General features: G+C 46.8%; 2 protein-coding genes across 3 annotated transcripts; one reads left to right on the plus strand and one right to left on the minus strand.

Annotated features, from left to right (window-relative positions):
* Positions 1-7672: 7672 nt before the first annotated feature.
* Plekhm1 (Pleckstrin homology and RUN domain containing M1) lies at positions 7673-12144 on the plus strand. 2 transcript variants are annotated; one of them, XM_025305643.1, is made up of 5 exons: positions 7673-7845; positions 7921-8141; positions 8359-9970; positions 10053-10688; positions 11899-12144. In XM_025305643.1, exons 3-5 carry the CDS (start codon positions 8609-8611, stop codon positions 12061-12063), a joined length of 2163 nt encoding a protein of 720 aa, XP_025161428.1. In that variant the 5' UTR covers positions 7673-7845; positions 7921-8141; positions 8359-8608; the 3' UTR covers positions 12064-12144. The 2 variants fall into 2 exon arrangements, with proteins under 2 accessions (XP_025161428.1, XP_019698585.1); XM_019843026.2 differs by having other exon boundaries at positions 7921-9970.
* Positions 12145-12368: 224 nt separating this feature from the next.
* Positions 12369-16849, minus strand: Sas-6 (Spindle assembly abnormal 6). The gene is made up of 4 exons (XM_011147193.3): positions 16466-16849; positions 15842-16368; positions 14944-15692; positions 12369-14850 (listed from the first exon to the last, which is right to left on the minus strand). Exons 1-4 carry the CDS (start codon positions 16655-16657, stop codon positions 14294-14296), a joined length of 2025 nt encoding a protein of 674 aa, XP_011145495.1. The 5' UTR covers positions 16658-16849; the 3' UTR covers positions 12369-14293.
* Between the last annotated feature and the right edge of the window lie 3007 nt (positions 16850-19856).

Consider the following 19856-nt stretch of genomic DNA (forward strand, 5'->3'; position numbering starts at 1 on the left):
ATTACTTGCCATATTTGTACAGCTACGAGGAAACTTGTAGCATAACAGTGTAAATATGAATAGATGGCCTCAGGAAAGAGAATAAAAAATCAGGTTTGGCTTAAATGAACAGAAAATACAATTATACAAAGTTTATTCAAAAAGAAAAAGTTTATATAAGGAAATACATTTTTATGTTTTATGATTGTGATAATTTTTAAAACATGTTTAAAAAAAAAACATTTTTTAAGCCTTTTGATTATTACTATGTACTATTATTAAAGTTTTTTAATAATATAACATGATTAAATCAAATTGGCTCTTTAGACCGAAATCGCGAAAAATTCCGTGGCAGTCAACGTGTTAACCCTTTTACTTCGCGGCATATTTTCATCGCTGTCGCCGCCTCCTGAAAGCCACGCTTGAAAAATCCAGTTTTCGCGGACATGCGTCCGCCGAGACTCCCTCACTCATCGTTCCCACGCGAGTCTCTCAGGTACACCCTGTATGCACGTATAAATATCCTCGAGTAATTTCTACGAGAAATTACAAGCCGGTCATATCGATCGCTCGCCGGCGCGGTTCTGGCGCGAAGAATCCCGGAATGCCACGGGCTGCGCGCAATATCGCGCGCGCGCGCGTGCGAGAGAGAGAGAGAGAGAGAAAGAGAGAGAGAGAACGGCGCCGCGCTTGATGCGCCTCGCAGAAGCGCCCGCGATATTCGGCGCGTCGAGGCCGAGGCGAGCGTGTGCACGAGGGGGAAAAAACGCGAGCGGATATACGACGGCGGGTGTCTCCGCGGCTGCTTCATTAAGCGCGCGGCCGCAGCACACAACTTCTATATTATACACTAGACCAATGTTTTTCAATCTTTTTTATCTCACGGCACAGCTGAACTTATCACAGTTAAACTTCCGCGGCACACTTAAATCATGATGATTAGAGATGTGCGAACTATTCGAATTCGAATCCGAATAATTCGAATAGGAATTAACTACATTGTCGTTTGCGTGCATTAGTTACAAAACGAGCCATCTGGACCTATGTATGTTTGAACCCTTAACTTGTAGTTAACTTAACTTATAATTAATAACTTAATTATAAATTACTATTATAAATTACTTTAAATATTTAAATATATATTTTATTGTACTTTAAGATGATATTACAATATCAATATTCCCTTTCATATTAAAATCTTCCATCACTGTTTGCATGTTTGATAGTCATGTTAAATTTTTTAATGATTCAATTCGATTTCCTTCGATTTGGCTCGAATTCGAATGGAATTTCATAGATTCGATTCGATTCGAATTCGAAATGAAAAAATGAGATTCGATTCGACATAAAAATTTTTGATTCGCACATCTCTAGTGATGATCAGTAAAAGAGTATAAAAAGGAATGTATTACTTTTTCTGATTTATTCATTCAGACAAAATGCACCGTCACGTCCTAAAAATAACACAGAACAATCTATTATAACTTACAATAAAAAGATAACAATTAAAATTCTTGAAAATTTTCGCGGCACACCGGTTGAAAATCACTGCGCTAGACCGACAACTGCTTCCTTTGACACGTCCCCTATAAGTATGTATCAAAATTTCGCGCATGCGCACTGCAAGTGGTCCCGAAAGTAACTTCACCGCGCAGGCATTTTCACTTCCAGAAAATGTTAATATTTATCCAATATTTAATATTTCCTCTCGCAATGTCGCATTCAATGATACGCATACGGTGTGTTCGCATAAATATTAAATATTGAATAAGTACTAACATTTTCGGGAATAAAAATGCCTGTACGCTGCAGTTACGTTCCTTTCGGGATCTTGCGATGCGCATGCGCGCACGATTCTATGTTTTACGTAAAAAGGACGCTTTTGTAACGGAAAAACCGATGAAAGTTCTCAGTCTAGCTTACATATGAAGTCTATGGGCCGGAGAGCGACATGTGCGCGCGCGCGTGCGCGCGAGAAAGAGAGAGAGAGAGAGAGAGAGAGAAACGCGCGCGCCGGAAAACAGCGCGCGCTTTCCACGATCGCGCGCGCCTCGCACAGGATCCTGCGCAACGGCGCACCGTGAGAAAGCGCATTGTCTCTGGCGTATGGTGGCACACAAAGGAAACGCGAAGGTTCATGTACACACGCATGTTGCCGTCGAGACGGAGCCGCGCGCGCGCGCGCGCGCGGCGCTTCCAAGTCTCGCTCGGCTTAACGCGCAGAATAAACGCGCGCTCGCGCGGAGAAGCCCGGCTGATATCCCGTCGCCGACGGAAAGACGGACGAACAATGGGCCGGTCATCGGCTGCGGGGCGGGGCGGGGAGGGGGGGGAGTCAACTCGCGTCGCGGCCCGTTAGAAAGCCCCTCCGAGTATCTTTATAATAAATATCGCCTTGTGCGCGCGAATCGCACGCGCGCCGCGGCGACGTGGCGCGAAACCGAGCGGAATGAAGAACGCGGGAAAATGTATGTTGCACTCGGGAACTTTCAGAAAGCACCCGCGAGAAACGCTCGGAATGACGTCGAGCGGATGGCCTTGAGTGGAGTTCCACCGACGCGAACGAGTTCGATGCTGAAAAGTGTTTAGATAACCGTTACGTACGTGCTGATATAATATTACACTACTTTGCTGTGGTCGTGTAGTATTCGCTAGTCAGCCGTTTTGTCGCTCGAACGATTATCTGAGGTGTTTCCTAATATTCTAAATGTTAGGTTAGATTAATCTAACGAACGTTTAATCTGACCTATTCATTCAGTGCGTGAAAAATCTGCGGATGTAAAGTGACACTGAGAACGACGCATAATGTTGCTTGAGTATTCTCGGCGTTGAATTTACAGCGATCAGGCGTGCGTGATTCTCTGAAGTTTGTTTCAAGTTTATCTCAAAGAGAAGAGAAATTTGTCTCACGTTTTACTTGTAAGTTTATCGCGATTCTAGTAAATTTAATACTCTCAATTGGGAATATTGCATGAAAATGAATCCGCTTTGTTTCCGCACACGAGAAAGATATTGCGCAAAAGTTGCGGCGACATTGCTACAACGTAGCTGCTGCAATATTGCACAACATTGCTGCAACGTTGCGGCGACATTGCAATATTGTTGCAACGTTGCAGCAATGTTGCTTTATGGGAAAGTTTTACATCCTGGACCGCACAGAAATATGGAGTCGCGCTTTTCTTTCATTTTTTTTTCCGTTGTTTATAATTTCTGTAGCAATTCGTACTATCGACACATCAGCCCAGCTTTGCAAAGATACTGCAAAGAAAGAAGAGTATAAGATCGTAATCGCATCGTGTATCGAGATTATCGAGATGCCGGTCGGCAGGATTTTCCGCCTCGATCATCGACTCGAGACAATCGGAGCGCTTTCGCACTCTCACAGCCGGCTCTCTGTCTTATCAAGTCGACTTTCACCAAACTCTGATTGATCCAATTGACGATAAAATAAAATTGCTGTCGCCACTCAACTCGTCTGCTCTAATTCTCTGGGCTAAGAGAAACGAGACTAACTTTTCAGTTATCGCTGGGTGAGACGAGTTACACAGCTGAAATTCGTCTGGGATTTCGCCGATTATCCGCCGATTAGTCTAACCGGGGCAGTCGGATGAAAGTCACCCCCTCGTTCGCGTCGGTGGAAAGCCGGAGGAACAATCGAAACAATTAGGTTGGTGTTTATCTAATTTTCCCGTCACTTGGGGAGAAATTTTCGCCGCGCCAAATGGACGAGTGCCTGTGGAACGGCAGGAGGAATCCTGCCGGATATTTCTAATCGCTCAACTGCTCTCAGTTGTCTCCAGTCGAGTTTCGAGGGGATGTCGAACTGGATGACGAGCTCCGAAGTCGATGACGATCGTCCAAACGAGCAACACGATCACGCTGCGCTTTTCGTATTTTTCTCGCACATGAGAAATCTCATATAAATGCGTTGCTTTGTTCTACTTATACACAGCGATACCTATGAGCGAATGATGGTAGGTGAATGTTCTACCCTTCATCTACTTAACCTCAAAATTTGAGCGAATTCGGTTGATATTTCACTGTGGTTTGACATTTTATGTAAAGTCACTTTGTGTACGTCGGTCGGAAAACCAACTTTTAAATTGGGTAAAAGTGGTGCAGAAACGTACGAAACGCTAAAAAATGTGTACGGGGATGAATGCGTGTCCCGTACACAGGTTTTCCGTTAGTTTGGCCGATTCCGTGACGGTCGTGAGGACCTTGCAGACGATGACCGAGCACCGCCGCCAAAAACCACTCGCAATGAAGAAAACATCGAGAAAGTCAAAGAAATTCTTCAAAGCGACCGCTATGTGTCCGCCCAGATATTATCTGGGAGTTCTAGAATGATTGTGGGCCAGAATTCGACGAGTTCGACCGGAATATCGAGAGCCAGGCAGTTGGTTTTTGTTGCACGATAATGCACCATCGCACAAAGCCATCATGGTACGTGAATTCTTGATCAAAAAAGGCATTGTTATCGATCATCCACCGTATTCACCTGATTTAGCTCCGTGTGACTTCTGGCTATTTCCCAAACTGAAATTGGCGATGAAAGGAAATCGTTTCGATACCATCCCGGTCATCCAACAGACTTCGACCGCCATACTAAAGGCCATTCCAGCCGATGAGTATAAAAAATGTTTCGAAAAATTTGTTGAACGTTTCCAGCGCTGTATTGACTCAGAAGGAGACTATTTTGAATAAACAAGAATAAAAAATCAAAATAATAAACGCTTTGTATTTTTTTTAGACCAGTCTCATTGGATCTGGGACAGACTGTGTATATATTTAACAATAGAGCACAAGCAAAAACGAATGTTGCAATGAAGAATGCATCCTCCTTCTTTTCAATATTCAAGCTATGGATAAATCTTTTTTGCAAAATTTGCGACGAGCGAGAAACGTATCCACGTGTGTGGCACGGGGCATCTTTTTGCAAATCTGGCGCTTTGAAGCTTCGAGATTCTTCCAAAAAATTAAACTGAAATTTTCCTCAATCCTTGCGCCAACTCACGGCTCGAGTGAGTCTCGAAGCTTCCTGTCACACATTGAGAAACTCATTGTTGCGCGTACCCTTTGGTCGCTTTCGTAACTCTGCACAACCGAGACGACGTGAACTTTGCAAAAAGAGGTTAGCGTTCCGTCGATGAAGTTTGCATGTGTGATCGTAAAGCCCGTGTCACACTACAGGTTGAAGATCAAGGATTGCGGATTGAAGATTGAAATTTGACCAATCGGAATAAAGCGAATCAAAACCGAAGTTCGTTGATTTGTCGAAATCTAATCTTCAATCCGCAATCCTTGATTTTCAATCCGTAGTGTGACAAGGGCTTAAGGCAGCTGAATGCTTATAGATAAGAGTTCGTTCCCGATTGCACGGATAAATGCGGCGCTCGCGCGAAATTCGGGTTACCCGGGGGGGGGGGGGGACAGTTTCGAAGCGTCGAAACCGAAGCCGGGGCCGGATTTAAGTTCGCAGCGGAATCGGTCAAACAGACGCGTTCACACGCAGCAACCCGGATCTCTTCTGGAAATTCGACAATCGATGGGTGAAGAATATCCGGCTGCGATTTCCGGCGACTTAAGGCGGGAATTACATGCGGAGCAGACCGTTTTCGAACAGGCTATTTTTACGAATTTTTTTTTTAACAGAAACGATAAGATCAACGGACTTGAAATTTTCACGGTGTATTCGATATAACGATCAAAGTATAAAATAAATTTGATTGAATCACAAGAGCCGGTTCAATTTGTAATTATAGATAAAAATGCAGTCATCCGTTTGCGAGCTCTATGTCTGCTATCGACATAATTTCGAGCCTCTCACTGTGCTGAAACCAAAAAATGAAAAAGATTTTTAAAATGTACAGTTGCCGTTACAGCTCGTACCAAATTGAGGGCAGTGACGCCAAGTTTGGCAAAATAATGACTGTACAAAGAAAAAGTATCGGAAATGAAACTTTTTTCAACTTGTAATCATGTTTAAAAAAATATATATAAAATAAAATATAATTGTGTTCGAGGTAGGGGCGAAAACTACATGTCTACTGTATATGTTGTGTAAAAATTTCAAGTTATTCGGTTCAGTTGGTTTTTTTTGCGTAATCGTGTCGACAGTTTAAGAAAATGGTATTTCCCGATAAACGCGTTTAAAGTTTTACGCGTACTTTCCATATAGATAGTGACAAATTTATTTTATACTTTGAACATTAATGAATACACCGTGAAAACTTCAAGTCCACTGATCCTACCGTTTCTGTGAAAAAAAAAAAAAATGCGTAAAAACAGCCTTGAAAACGGCCTGCTCCGTTTATCCGTAATTCCTCCGTAATAACCACCGAAATCGCTTATTTTAATTAACTCATTGCTTATCTCAATTATCTCAATTGAAATATGCTTGTTCTCGTTCATTTGAACAATGATATTCTTTTAATAATATCATCATTTCAGAATCACTTCGAGTAATCTCAAGTTATCACGATTTCCTCCGCTTTCTTTTTTATACGTGTGACCCGAATTCGCTTCTAAAATCGGACCTCCTGTTATAATCCGAAGTGGGACTTGAATATTTTTCTTTGAATACTTCCGGGTGAAAAGGACCTCGCGTATCCTCCAGATACAGACGTGATTCCTGTCAGCGACTTTTCGCGCGTTCGGATCCTTCCGCTTCGCGAAGGAGCACAGCGATAGACACCAGAGCGCGTTCGTACGCCCCTGCGCCTCCACTATTCGCTTCGTCGTCCTCGTGTCCCAACCTGCCGCCGTCTCCTTCACGCTCGTTTGCGCAGCGCTTGCACTTTCTCTTTCCTTCTTCTCCCTCGTGCTCGGCGCTCTGCCGCCGTCAAGCCGGGGCAACACGCGTCGTTCCGTCATGCGTATTCGGTCATTCACACACGGTATACCTGTTCCAACATTTCAGATGCACTAAGTGCGTATCTAAATATAGGAACGGGAATAGGAGAAGAGGAGAGACCAGAGAGAGAGAGAGAGAGAGAGAGAGGGAGAAGGGCGCCGGCCGGTCGGTCGGCGATCCGCTTGAAAAGTTCGCTCGCGTGTCTTCCGCACGCACGCGACTTCGCGGAGCCGGCGGAAAGCGCGCTCTCGAGCAGATTTCGGCGAGGAATCGTTCAATGTCGCCCTGTGTTATCTCGCGTTCCAATCGCGCTTCTCGAGTCGCGCGAATCGCGAAACGGCGAATCCGCTGAATTCGAAGAAGCCAGCGAGTATTTCCAGGATCGCGCAATTCCAGCGGAATTTCCTCTCTCTCTCTCTCTCTCTCTCTCGGTCGCTTTCGATTTACCGACCGACCCTCCCCCCCGCCCCCGGCTTTTTCTCCAGCATTTCTCGGCGGCGACCGCGTACGAAAATACGGCCGAGCCGGCGCACCTATAATTAGTCGCCGAACGCCGCTCGATACGCCGTTCTATTCCATCGATTTCCGTCGAAAGTCGAGTCGCGGGCTCGGCTCGAGCGAGCGGCTCGCTAGAAATAGCATCGAGAGCGCCTTCGCGAGACAAGTGCGCCGCGACACGAGGCTGCACCTGGCCGTGCACTCGACGGGCGCATTCGTCGCCGCCGCCGCCGCCGCCACCGTCGCCGTCGCCGCCACCGCCACCGCCCGCAGTCGACGACTCGCTATAGTAACTAGGGCGAGAGAGGCGCGAAGCAGCGCTACCTGTCGACGGGGCGCGTACTATTCTCAAGGAATAGGCGACCTAGAAAAGCCGCCTGCTGGCGCGTAGTTGGCGTGCACTGACGGACAGCTGGCGACGGTGCGACGTTGTTTTCCGGGAACCACGAGGAGAGGCGGAGGGGAGCAGCAGCTCGTCGGTGATGACGACGCGGAATTTCACGGAGTGTCAGGTGAGAAAGTCCGCGGCCGCGCGCGCGCGCGGCGATCGTCTCCTGCGACTCTTGCTAGTTCGCTGGTCTTTTCAGCTGTGCGGTGCGCCAAGCGACTAAGAGAGGTCCAGGTCTCTCTCTCTCTCTCTCTCTCTCTCGACACGGATGTTGCGTCTCGTCGACGTGCGTTTTACGACGTGTTCGTGTCGGAGGACCTAGTGCTACCTGTGCAGAAGTCTGCTTCTAATTGCGTCGAGCGAACAATGGCGCTGGGGAGTCCGCCTCGTTGAGACGCCCGGAGCGACAGGATCGACAGGGTGAGAGGGGAGGGGATGTTTTGTTTGTCTTCTCGGACCTAACCTGCTTCACGGACGCGCCTCCTCGTCGGCCGATAACGTCGGTGTGTGCGCACGCACGCGCGCGCGCGCGCGCGCTCGATTAGTCCGATACACGCGTTCTCTCGACCGGGCGGGCGACTATCGTCGCGTGATGACTTCATCGCTCCGCTCAGCCACTTCCTGGTCTCTTTGTCAGTGTTCCTCTCGCCGCAACGACGACCGCCAGAGACGAGCGTGATTCGCGTGCACCCTGTGCAGGCTGTTGTGCGACGTCGACGACTGGGCCGGCCCGGGAACGAGCAGCAGGAGGACCCAAAGCTCGAAGCTCGCTCGACTGCGGGTGATCGCGTCCTCCATCGGGACGGTGGCGGCCACGAAGATGCTTCAGAGACGCAACCGCGGTAGAAGACGTGCCCTCATTGTGACGTACCCCGGTAGCGCGCAACATGAACTCGCTGCTGAAGACCGTCAACTCCATCGCGCTCAACAAGAAGAGGAACCTCCTCGTCAGGGACTCGCTGCAGAAGCAACTCAACACCAACGTTATGGAGATGCAGAGCGCGCCTGGGGCGGCCGACGACGGTGTCGTGGGCAACTGCGACGAGAGCATGAGCTTGTGCTCCGTGTTGGAGGCCATCTTCCTGCACGGCTTGAAGGACAGCCTGCTGAACCGCGTGACCGAGGCCTTGAGCGGGCCCGACTTCGACGCCATGCCGCAGCCGAGCTTCTGGGGTCCGCTGCTGGTGTTCTCGCATCGCCAGATCATAGACCAGATACAGACCTTGAGCCAGGTGACTACAGAAGTCGGCTACTGCCGCGCCTGGATACGAATGGCTCTCAACGAGGGCCTGTTAGCTAGCTACTTTTGCGCCATCAAGCGCGACAATTCGGCCTTGAAGCCCTATTACAATCGTTCGGCTTACATCAGGGACACGGACTACGTTGAGGTGGCGCAAAGGTTGATAGAGAACTTGGACTACGTGCGCTTCGAGCTGGTCTGCAACAGCAGCCTCTTGAACTTCTGGTCTACCACGCCGCTGCTGATCGCCGGCATCTGGTCGCCGCCGATGAAATCTTGCCCCGTGTTCAGCGCGGTGGACATTGCCAAGACCATCACCACTGACCTGACCGACAACGAAAACCTAGACGAGATAGAGACCGCCAGCTCTATCGGTAGTCTGGGCTCATTTACATCGTCGCAGTCGATGTTCAACAACATAGCGTCCATCACGGAGGACCAGGCTCTGAAGATCATCTTGGCCAATGAGCAGTCGGACAATGTACTCGGGGAGCTGCACGGCAACCCTGCGGATGCCAGTAAGCCGGACGAGGCTAATTCAGCGGACACGATAGAGAAGCTGGAAGAGTCGAGACGACAGACCAGGCAGACCAGGCAACAGCTGACGAACGGCAGTGCGGATGAGAAGAACGCAGAGCCGACGAGTGCCGTTGTTGTCGCTGCTGCTGATGCGGAGGACTCGCAGGACGTTCCGCGGGAGAATGAGGACGTGGAGGTGAACGACGCGGCCGGGATTACCGTAGGCAATTCGTTGATAGGAAGATTAGGATGGTCCACTTCGTTCGAGGAGTGCCAATCTTCTTTAACTTCATCTGTGATATCTCACGGCTCAGGCGCGGCAACGGACGCGGCGCCTTGTTCGCCCGGCGACGGTTCCACGTATGACGCGCTCATCCAGAGCTACCACACTGGCGGAAACAGCACGGTGCCGAATCTGCAGGAATTCCTCAAGAAATATCCAAAGAAGGAGACCATCGACGGCGAGGCCAAGGCCCAGGCTGAGTCGAAGGTGCGTTTCTCTTCGACGAGTTCCCTCGAGCCACGACTCGGTTCTTCGTTGTCGTCTACCTTGCCTCTGTTTTCATCCGCAGGTTGTCATCAATCTCGAGGAGCAGTTGGGCAGACTGCCGCGGGAGAAGGGCTTGGACGTGCAGAATTACAGTTGTCTCGACTGCGGCGAGGCGATCGGCATGACCTTCTCCAAGGCGCACATATGCTCGTACTCGGGTGATTACTATTGCTCCAAGTGCATGGCGGATGGACAGTACCTCGTGCCGTCGCGCATGATCCACAACTGGGATCTGAAGTATTATCCGATTTGCCAGAAGGCGGTCGCCTACCTGCAGGGCCAGCCGGCTCTGTTGGACATGAAGATCCTGAACCCGAGGATCTACAAAGCCGTGGACGCGATGGCTCGGTTGCAGTCGCTGCGGATACAGCTGAATCTGCTGAGAGCGTACTTGTTCACGTGCCGTGAGCCCATCATCGAGTCCCTGCAGAAGAAGGTCGCGCCAAGGGACTACCTGTACGAACACGTTCATCAATATTCCGTTTCAGACTTCCTCGACATACCCAACGGGATTCTCGCGCAGCAGCTCCAGAAGGTCGTTGAGTTCGCGAGGGGTCATGTGATAAATTGCTGGCTCTGCAGTCAGAAAGGTTTTATATGCGAGGTGTGCAACAATCCAAAGGTTATCTATCCGTTTGACATGGAGTCCACATTCCGGGTGAGTAAGAGCCACCTTATCGTCTTTTGTTATCGCTTCCTTGGTGCTGCATTAAATAGGCTGCAGAAGGCCTGTCGTTCCGTCGCCGTCGTCGTTGTTTGTCGTTGTTTGGGCTGTAGTCGCGCAGGTATGAAATGTATTCGGAAAGCGACATCGCCGCGATAATGAAAGCTCGATAGGCTTATTTATAGTGCGTCTACTCGTCAACTTGGAGCGACAGTTATATTTACATTATGGCTTCGCGGTAGGAAAGCGACGATAACGTGACGATAACGATAGGAAAGGCAAATAGTTACAAGGTGACAGTTACAGGACAGGTCTGTGATGTACTTGATACCTTTTAATGAGAATTATCGTTTTTTATCGTTATTATGTTTTCATTCAGTATACGTGATATTGTATAACAACATAACGATAAAGACACCGAGAGTGAGTTGTTGAGTAGACCACCCGTTGGGTTCGTAGAAATTCGTGGGTTACTTATTTATTCGGCTACCAGCCGAGATAATCGGAGCCAGGAAACAATCGGGTATTCGCGGCCAAGAATCCGGTCTGCGGTCTGCGTTTTCATCAGCTGACTTGGACTTTCGTCCAAGCTTTGTTTTCGTCCAAGATGCTGCATTAGTCACGGCATTCGGGCGATTCGCGGTGTGATGTGCGAATCAAGTCGAGTCGTCGGAACTTGAGTCTTTAATTAATAACGTAATTAACGAAACATGACCTACAGGAGCCAGTCATTGGATGTTTGTTGATGAACAATTTTCAACCGCGGGAGATCAGTGTTCCAACGTGTGACAACACACACGCTCGGTGAGAATCAAACCTTCCACACACGTCAAGTTAACTTCAATTATTTTAAATAATCTAAGAGAGAAATTAAAATTTAGAACAATTCTACATAATCATTAGAATAACGGCTTGATCAGAGCCGGCTCCTTTCAAGAATCGCAAAAATCCTTGCCGGCTGTCTGGCCTGACCTGGCAAGGGGCCTTGGCCCTGCCGGATCTTGGAGGAAACCAGTAAACGCAAGACCTGCGTTGCAATTTCCTCAGTTCGAAGTAGCTCGAATTCGACCTTGGTTCGCACATCCCTGACGAGCGGCTCAGCCGCTCGAGTACTCGAGTATCCGCTCACTGAAGCGGCGTCTTTCATTATCCGACTTTCTCTCTTGTCTCCCTCGCTAATTTTACGACGTTCGATTGTTCACAGTGTGGGGCGTGCAACGCCGTGTTCCACGCGGACTGCTTGAACGCCAGTAAACCGTGTCCAAAGTGCGAGCGCAGACGCAAACGGATGGACTTACCGCTCTTAGACATGGGCTGTACGGACCTGCCGAACAGCAGCATGTCGTCGTCCCCGGTCGACACGAATTGATGGGAATCAATGTTAACGCTTCACGCCAACATCGACACGTTCGACGACTCCTCTTCATTCTTTCCCTTCTTTTCCTAACAATACTCAAGCAGTATTGTTTGTAATGAACGATGACTCGCATTTCGGAAGATTTAGTCCAATTCGATGCTCGATGACCGCGCTCATCTCCGTAAGATGTCGCACGCGTGATGATGAGAACGGAGACCCCCGTTCTCCCTCGTGCGAACGACATCGGCCGAAATACCGCCTCCGCTGCGCTGCATGCAAGAACGTCGTGCGTGGGAGCGTCGAGTCCTACCGATATTTTTCGACGGTCAGCCGGATCAGCGCCGCGACCTCTTGTCGTGATTCGCGACTTGTCCCTCTCCTTTCACATCCTTGCAAGAGGGGCTCGCTCGGCGGTGCGAGACCGGCTGAGAAGAAACGGATATTTGTACTCCATGAGACTGGCAGCTTTCTACATATAGGCGAACACGCGTTGTGTCTTTGCATGTGATATGCAGGTTTATTGTAATTTTATGTACAAAAAGTAGTAAAATATATGAAATCATCTATTTACCATATGATCGTTATCCGTTATGTTTAATATGCTGCTGCGTCTTTACATGATCTCGCGAGTTAGCATGCGTGTGCTGGGACAGAATTAAATTTACTCTTATGAATATCTGTGTGTGTAAATACATGTACATGTATACATACATCTTCTTTCACGGTGTACAATTTGAAAGGGAAATTCCGCGCAAGGATCACGCTTTCATCCGGTATTACGATCGGCGACACTCCTCGCCCGAGTATACAATGTGGAACTGAGATTTACAGTGAATCGTACGACTACGGCGAAACTTTCTAGTCTACCTCGTGATATAAGGCACGTTTCTCTCTCTCTCTCTCTTTTTTTTTTTTATATTAATCGTCTAATGGTCTCTCGTCCGACCCTGTCGCAAATCGTAAAGTTAGAGAGCTCTACAAATATATCCTTTCCTTTGTATAATTTTCTCGTTTGTATATAAAAATATTTATACAGCTACTATAAAATCTTCAGAACTAGTATTACTTTCCAGGTACCTATCAGAATGTGATTAGCCTTAAACGTACGAGTGACTACAAGATCTAATAAGCAACGTTATGCTAAGTGTAAACGTAAACATTGAGACAGACCGGCGGAAAATTGTGCTACGTCGATCTTCGAGCGATTACTCCAGAGTTTATCAGTTACAAAGGCCACGCCCACGTTTTCGACAGTATTTGGCACAGATGTCCACAGCGTACGAATGTCTCTGAAGGACGAATTTAAGCTTAAAATAAATACAGAACGGGGAATCCAGCTGAAAGCTCGAGCGCTCTAGAGCTGCGTGTTAATTGGGTCACGAATGTCGCGAGCCAATCCAAACTGTCGATCTACAAGTACATATTATGCGTCATATTATGAATGTAAAAGTTTGGAATTTTCAGCGGGACACTCTCTTCTCAAGGCGATGTTCGCGCATCACAAAAAAAATTACGTTCGTCGTGTTACGGCGATAACGCCGAGCCGAATCGGGGCTAAAAGTGCGGACGGATTTGAAAAATCCACGTAGAGAATCCCCCGCGAGGTACGCCTCGTACAAAAATCATTCGACCCACTCTTTTCGGCTTTACAAAGAGAGAGACTCTTCACCCGACGGTACCGCTTCTCGCGGGTCGCTCCGTGCACGCGCGCCTGTGTGTGGTTCTACGCAACGAGATCGGTGTGCGCCGCGCTATATACACATACAGCTATATATATTATTGCTATCATCTTCCGGATTACATCGTTAATCCTACACTGATACAGCGAGATCGGCTCGACGCGCGCCACGCATCCGTTAGCTTCAATTTATATCTTACAGAGAAAATCAGATCGCCATCTTCATGACGCGGTGGCAGTGTAGGATTAACAGCCGCTCGGAAGCTCACTTGGTGGCAAAAGTGTCTTATAATAATACTTATCGTTCTCGCAACTATTTGTACTATCTCCAAGACGGCGGACGCGGAGGAAATTCGGCGTCGCGCTTTTGCCGTTTCTACATTTTGATTCTCAGACCGGCGTTCGTAGTCGGATCGTCAGCGCTCGAGATCGCGTATTGCGGCGTATCGAGCTGCAAAGCGGCCGAAGATGCAAGAGCCGCCCTTGAACACCGGCCTCAAAGTGCTCCGACGCTCGTCATTAGTCCCTACGATTGGTAATCCCGTCAATCCAGGCGTCGGGCTGTCAGTGCAAGGTCTTCGGGAAGTACGCCGAGGGCAAGATCGGTTTGTCGGACAGACCCGCCCTTCTCAATCCGCCCTGCAAACCGACGTTTGTACTCTTCGCTTTTGTACCGTTCGACGACACGGTCGGGTTGTTGTTCTCGATTATGGCCGGCACCGACGACGAGCCCGGCGGATTTCCGGCAGTCGGCAGCTTGTTCAACGAATTGAAGCGCTCCATGGGCGTGCTGGTGCTCGAGATCTGGCCGGTCTTGTTGAACGTGCTCAATCCCACCGAGCTGTCCGTCACGCCGACGCCCATCGATCGGGCTGACGTGCGGGTGGTTTGGTTAATGTTCGGATTCTGCACGATCGGGTTTTTCAACGGTAACCCCGTTAACGCACTGGGCTGGGTCGTGCTGGGCGCAGGAGTGCGCGTCTCGTATCGGTTGGGGAACAGCTTGTTCGTCCTGGGCAACGTCAACGGGACGGACGTGGGGATCGCGACCGGAGCCGGGGTGGTGGCGCTTTGCAGAGGCGACTGATTGTCCGCTAATCTCCGATTCAGCCAGCTGATCACTGCGGGAGAAACGAGATGGAAGCATCGCGTTAATTGCGGCCGGTCGAATTGGGGCTTCGCGTATTGCTGAACAAGAAGATGAGACGGCTTACCGTTGTCGTTGTTCTTGATGATCTTCTCCTTCTCCTCCAGCTGGTGCTGCAACGTCTTGATCTGCTCTTTCAGACTGTCCACCTCACCCTTCGCATCTTTCGCGTCTCTGACGAGACTCTCCATTTTCGTCTCCAGTTGGCCGACCTCTTTCTGCTTGGTGTCCAACAGTCTCTCCTGCTCGAGCGCTATGCTCGTTCTCAGCTTCAGCTTGGACTTGGTCGACGCGAGCTCGTTTTGCAGTTTGGTCAGGATCTCGTTGGCCTTCACCAACTCGTCGCTTAAACTCTTCAAGGAGTTCTGCTTGCGCTGCAGCTGACCGTCTCTCTCGGATAAGAGATCCTCCAAGTGCTGCTTCTGCTCCTTGCCCGATTTTAGCATCTCCACGTGTTTGTTGATGATCACCATCTTGTCCTTCAGCTCCTGCTCGAGCACAGCTACCTTGGTGCGCAAGCTGTTGACGGCTTTGTCCTTGTCGTGGTAATCCATATCTAATTTCGAATTTTGGTTCTTAAGTAAAGTCAGATCGCGTTGCGTGATGTTGAGTTCCTTCTCGAGATTCTGCAGTTGTTTTATTTGCTCGGCGTTGGTAACTTCTAAAAAAGACTGCTTATCTTTATACGCCATGTTCTGTGTTCGCAACTCGGCAAGCTCTGTGTGCAATTGCTTCACAGTTTCGGAATGCCTGTGCTCAACCTCTATTTTCTCCTTCTCACTCTGTCGTTGCCATTCTAGCCGTGCTTGAGACAATCTGAAAAGTGACGATATATTCTCATGTAAAGAACCAAAAAAGGTTTTTGTTGCGTTTCATTTATCATCCTTATATTGACCCAAGTATTGAGATGCTAAAATCAATTATTGAATAATGCCAGATTATTCAATAAAACACACTTTACATACCTGTCTTTCTCAATACTTATTTGCTGCGACGAATTAATTTGTATCTGGCTTTTCTCAGTCAGATATTTCTGCTCCAACTGGTCCAGCTCCTTTGTTTTTGCCTCCAACTTACTCGTCAGATCATTTAACCTAGTTTCTAAACCAATCATATCCCTATTCTGTTGCAAAGCACTCTCCTTCAGTTGCTTGATCTTCATCGCCATGTGTGTCTTCAAATCACAGTCACTAGCAGGTGACATATTCAGGCTCAAGTGGCAGAGGTGCTTGAAATTATTTGTCTCCACGAGCTTGAAGTTCCAGTCTCCAGACTCCTCCGCTAATAGCAGGAGAAACTTTGGCGGGGTCTTTGACAAGCCTGCGCTTGGAATTTGACATTGCTCCAGTAGGCATATCAACTGAGTGGCAAAGTTATCGAAATCAACCAGCAGACCCTGCTGTGCTTTCAGCACTTTAAAGTCATCTTCAGTGATGAACAGAGAGTAAAGAAAACAAGGGTCGTCGTCGTCAGCTAGCAAGACACACAGACTCTGCAACAAAACACGAGAGTAGAGAGGATAATCAAGCGGGAGGGTCCATACGCGTCGAAGCTGTAGGGACCACAGCAAAGGCGCTGCCAAGGATTACCTTGCGGCAAACCGGACTGATGCCAGCGTGAATCTCCACGTTGATTCTGAGATCCCGCTGGCGTTCCTCCTTATGCTGCGGCTTGATGTAAATCCTCTGCACCTTCGTGTAAAGGACCTCGACGTTGTTCAGCTGGTGGTGGCCCGGGTCGGCGGTCGTCGTGCCGGCCGTTATATTGTTCAGATAATTCATCGCTCGGTCGCGCTCTCAGCAAGCACTCGTTGGTCTCGCGTCGCTCGACACGTCTCATTTGTCGATGTTGTGAGGAAAATCCGGCCAAAACACACTCGACGCGCAAGCACAAGCCGCTCCGATTTGCTTACATCGCAGCGAAACGCAAATCGACGCACGCGTATGCGCCGGTGCTGCTATCTTGGCAGCACGCGCTGCTACTAACTCGCATCCCGATGCTATCTCTCTCTCTCTCGGACGCGCGAGTCGACAGGTCTCCTTTTGGCTGAGCTAGAGCGCGGCTCTGAAACCCATCAAATAGTCTGTTCTTTTTAGCTGCACTGCGGAACTAGTACAATAAGTTAGAATGAGACAACTATATTTTTTCTCACCTTAACTTATTGCACCAATTCAGTAGTGCAGCTAAAAAGAACAGACCAAAAGTGACACTAAGGCCCAGTTCCACAAAATCAAGTTTAAACCGTGATTAGCTGAACTGACGTTATATTTAACGGCACGGTCAAACTTATATCGCGTTTTTCCACATCGTGTTTTTAACTGCAGTTTACTTAAACCTATAGTCTGTATGAAGAAACTGTCAAAGACTCTTTCTCTTTCTTTTCAAACGTAGAGTATGATTGGTTGTTGCTAAAAGTGAAAAGAGGGAAAATTGAAATAAGCTGGATGTTACGACATCAGTAGAGAACAAAATATATCTGTTTCGTATCAAGTAAGCACTAACCAACAGTAACATTTGCTGTATTTGTATATAAGTATTAATTTATTAAAAGGTGGAAATCCAGTGTTAATAATAATCAATTAGTTTATATTATTGATTTGATTGAATTTATCATACAATAATTGACTTCCTTAATAGCATATGGATGTCCAGAGGACGTCCAGAGTACGCTTTGAGGACGTCCTGGGGATGTTTCTTCATCCTCAGAACGTCCTTAGGATGTTCCCAGGAAAACATGTGCTATCAGGGTTTTATATATATAGTTGCTGCTCTGTTTTAGAATATAATCTGTCAAAGTAAAAAAAATCCAATATTTTAAATTAAACTTATATACTTACTGTACTGTTTTATGAGAAATTTCATGCTCGATTTCTGCTAGAACTGCAATAACAGATTCTTTTGATAATCTAAATCGTGCATAAAAATCGACATTATCAAATTCTTCCAAATATGATGGTCGTCTTCTTATATTTCTTGGTCCGTCGATAAATTAAGTTTTCAAAATCTTCATCTTCAGATGAAGATGATATGTATTCTAAAGCTATATCTCTTTGGCGTTCAAACGTTCAAAATATTTGTCAACTGAGCTCCAAAAGCGGAATACTCATAAATTTGTTTCTCAAATTGATGGTGCTGCAGTGTTAACTTCGTTTGAATTCATTAAACGCCCAAAGTTTTGGGTTTAACTTTAACTGTGAGAAATCGACGTTAACCATGGTTTAAGGCAGTTGTGGAACGCAATTTTTCGTTTAAACTAGGGCTAACGAGTTAAACTTCGTTTACAGTAAGTTGTGGAACTGGGCCTAAAAATGACGAGAAAATGAACGAATTATGATGTAAAAATGACTTTTCCTCATCATTTTGACGTCATCATGACGTTTCTGTTCTACCTGGAAAACTTTCCTCTTCCCTTCAACGCAAATTTCACACACTTGTTTCGCTCGAACGGTAAAAAATGCAATCTGGTCCAACCAAAAAACGACCACAGAACCTCAGGTCTGTGTGCGTTCTTCAACAACTTTTCAATTGCTGCAATAAATTGGAGAAGAGAGGAGAAAGTATACTTCCCGAACAGCACAAATTCGTAAAAGGCTTCAAAGATATCTAAAAGACATCTAAAGGACAGATTGTTATTTTAGATATCTGTTGGATGTCTTAAAGACGTCTTTTAGGACTTTGTGCTGTCTGGATTATTTCTCTCTCATCTTATCGCAGGAATCCTTTGAAAACGAACGGATTTATAGGCGATATTGAAAATAGTACTTGATGTTCAAATAGTAAAAAAATCATCAGTTTCATCAGTTACTGAAGAATAAAAATTTAAGTCTAATCCATTATCAAACAACGTTGCTCGACAGCAACAAAGGTCGCTTGATTTATTATTATTTACAAGAGACAAAGGTCTCATCGATTGAGTCGTACTTCTGGGAAGGTAAAAAATCAGGACAATTTTCAATTCAGAGAGAGAAACTGATAGGAATGAATCTGTAAGAAGCCTCATAACTCACAAAGTACTTGATGAAAAATGACTTAGTCATAAGTGTTTGGGAAAGCTCTCGAGATAAGCTACAAGATATGTAAAAATACGGGGTTCTGTATAAAATATTGAAATCGACATTCATGTGACCTTCAAATGACTATTCAAGGTCAAACCAATGACACCATCTTATCTCCCCCTTGAAACCATACAACTTTTAGCTCGGACAAATTTTTCTCAGAAACGCTTAGTTTTCCAAAGAAATGCTTGATATGCGCGCGCTGATGCACCATGTATACTTGAAGTATACACTCTAAATACTTCCGTTTAGGCTGGAATTGACTAAATATTACTTCCAAGGGTATAAGGAAGTGATTCCAGCCATTTTGGTCCAATTTTGAAGGGTGCCGAAAACAGGACTTAAGGACCCTCCTCCTTTCCCTGGGGAGGCACCCGGGCGAAAGAGACCGTCTCGCATTTAGCGCAGTAAAATTTAATGGGAACTAATACTTTTCAATCCTTTTCTTCGGATCAAAAAGATTCAGAATTCAGACATATTCAAAATGACAATACTTTTTAATACGTTTCAATTCGACATTTTGTACAGGGAAGCAGGACGAAGGGAATGGGATGCGGGCAACGATACATCATGCATCTGGAGACGTCCAGACGTGTCAAATCGTTTATTATAGAGGAGATTTTGATACGGCAACATGTATTCGAATATTTAATCGTCCCATGGACCACTTATATATAATAAAGAAAAAAAAAATTAACGCGGATAAATGAACGATTCGTATCAATTTTTCTTGTCTTATAAAAAAATGAGAAAATAAATCAGTACCGAAAATCGAAGACCGTTCAATATCTAATTTTTTCATCAAATTAACGCGGATAAATGAACAATTCGTCTGAATTTTTTCTTTTCTTATAGAGAAATGAAAGGAGAAATCAGTACCGAAAATCGAATATCGATTAATACCATAAATCAGTGTCAAAAAATT

The sequence above is a fragment of the Harpegnathos saltator genome, unplaced genomic scaffold (genome assembly GCF_003227715.2).
Source record: "Harpegnathos saltator strain DR-91 unplaced genomic scaffold, Hsal_v8.6 scaffold708, whole genome shotgun sequence".
NCBI lineage: Eukaryota > Metazoa > Arthropoda > Insecta > Hymenoptera > Formicidae > Harpegnathos > Harpegnathos saltator.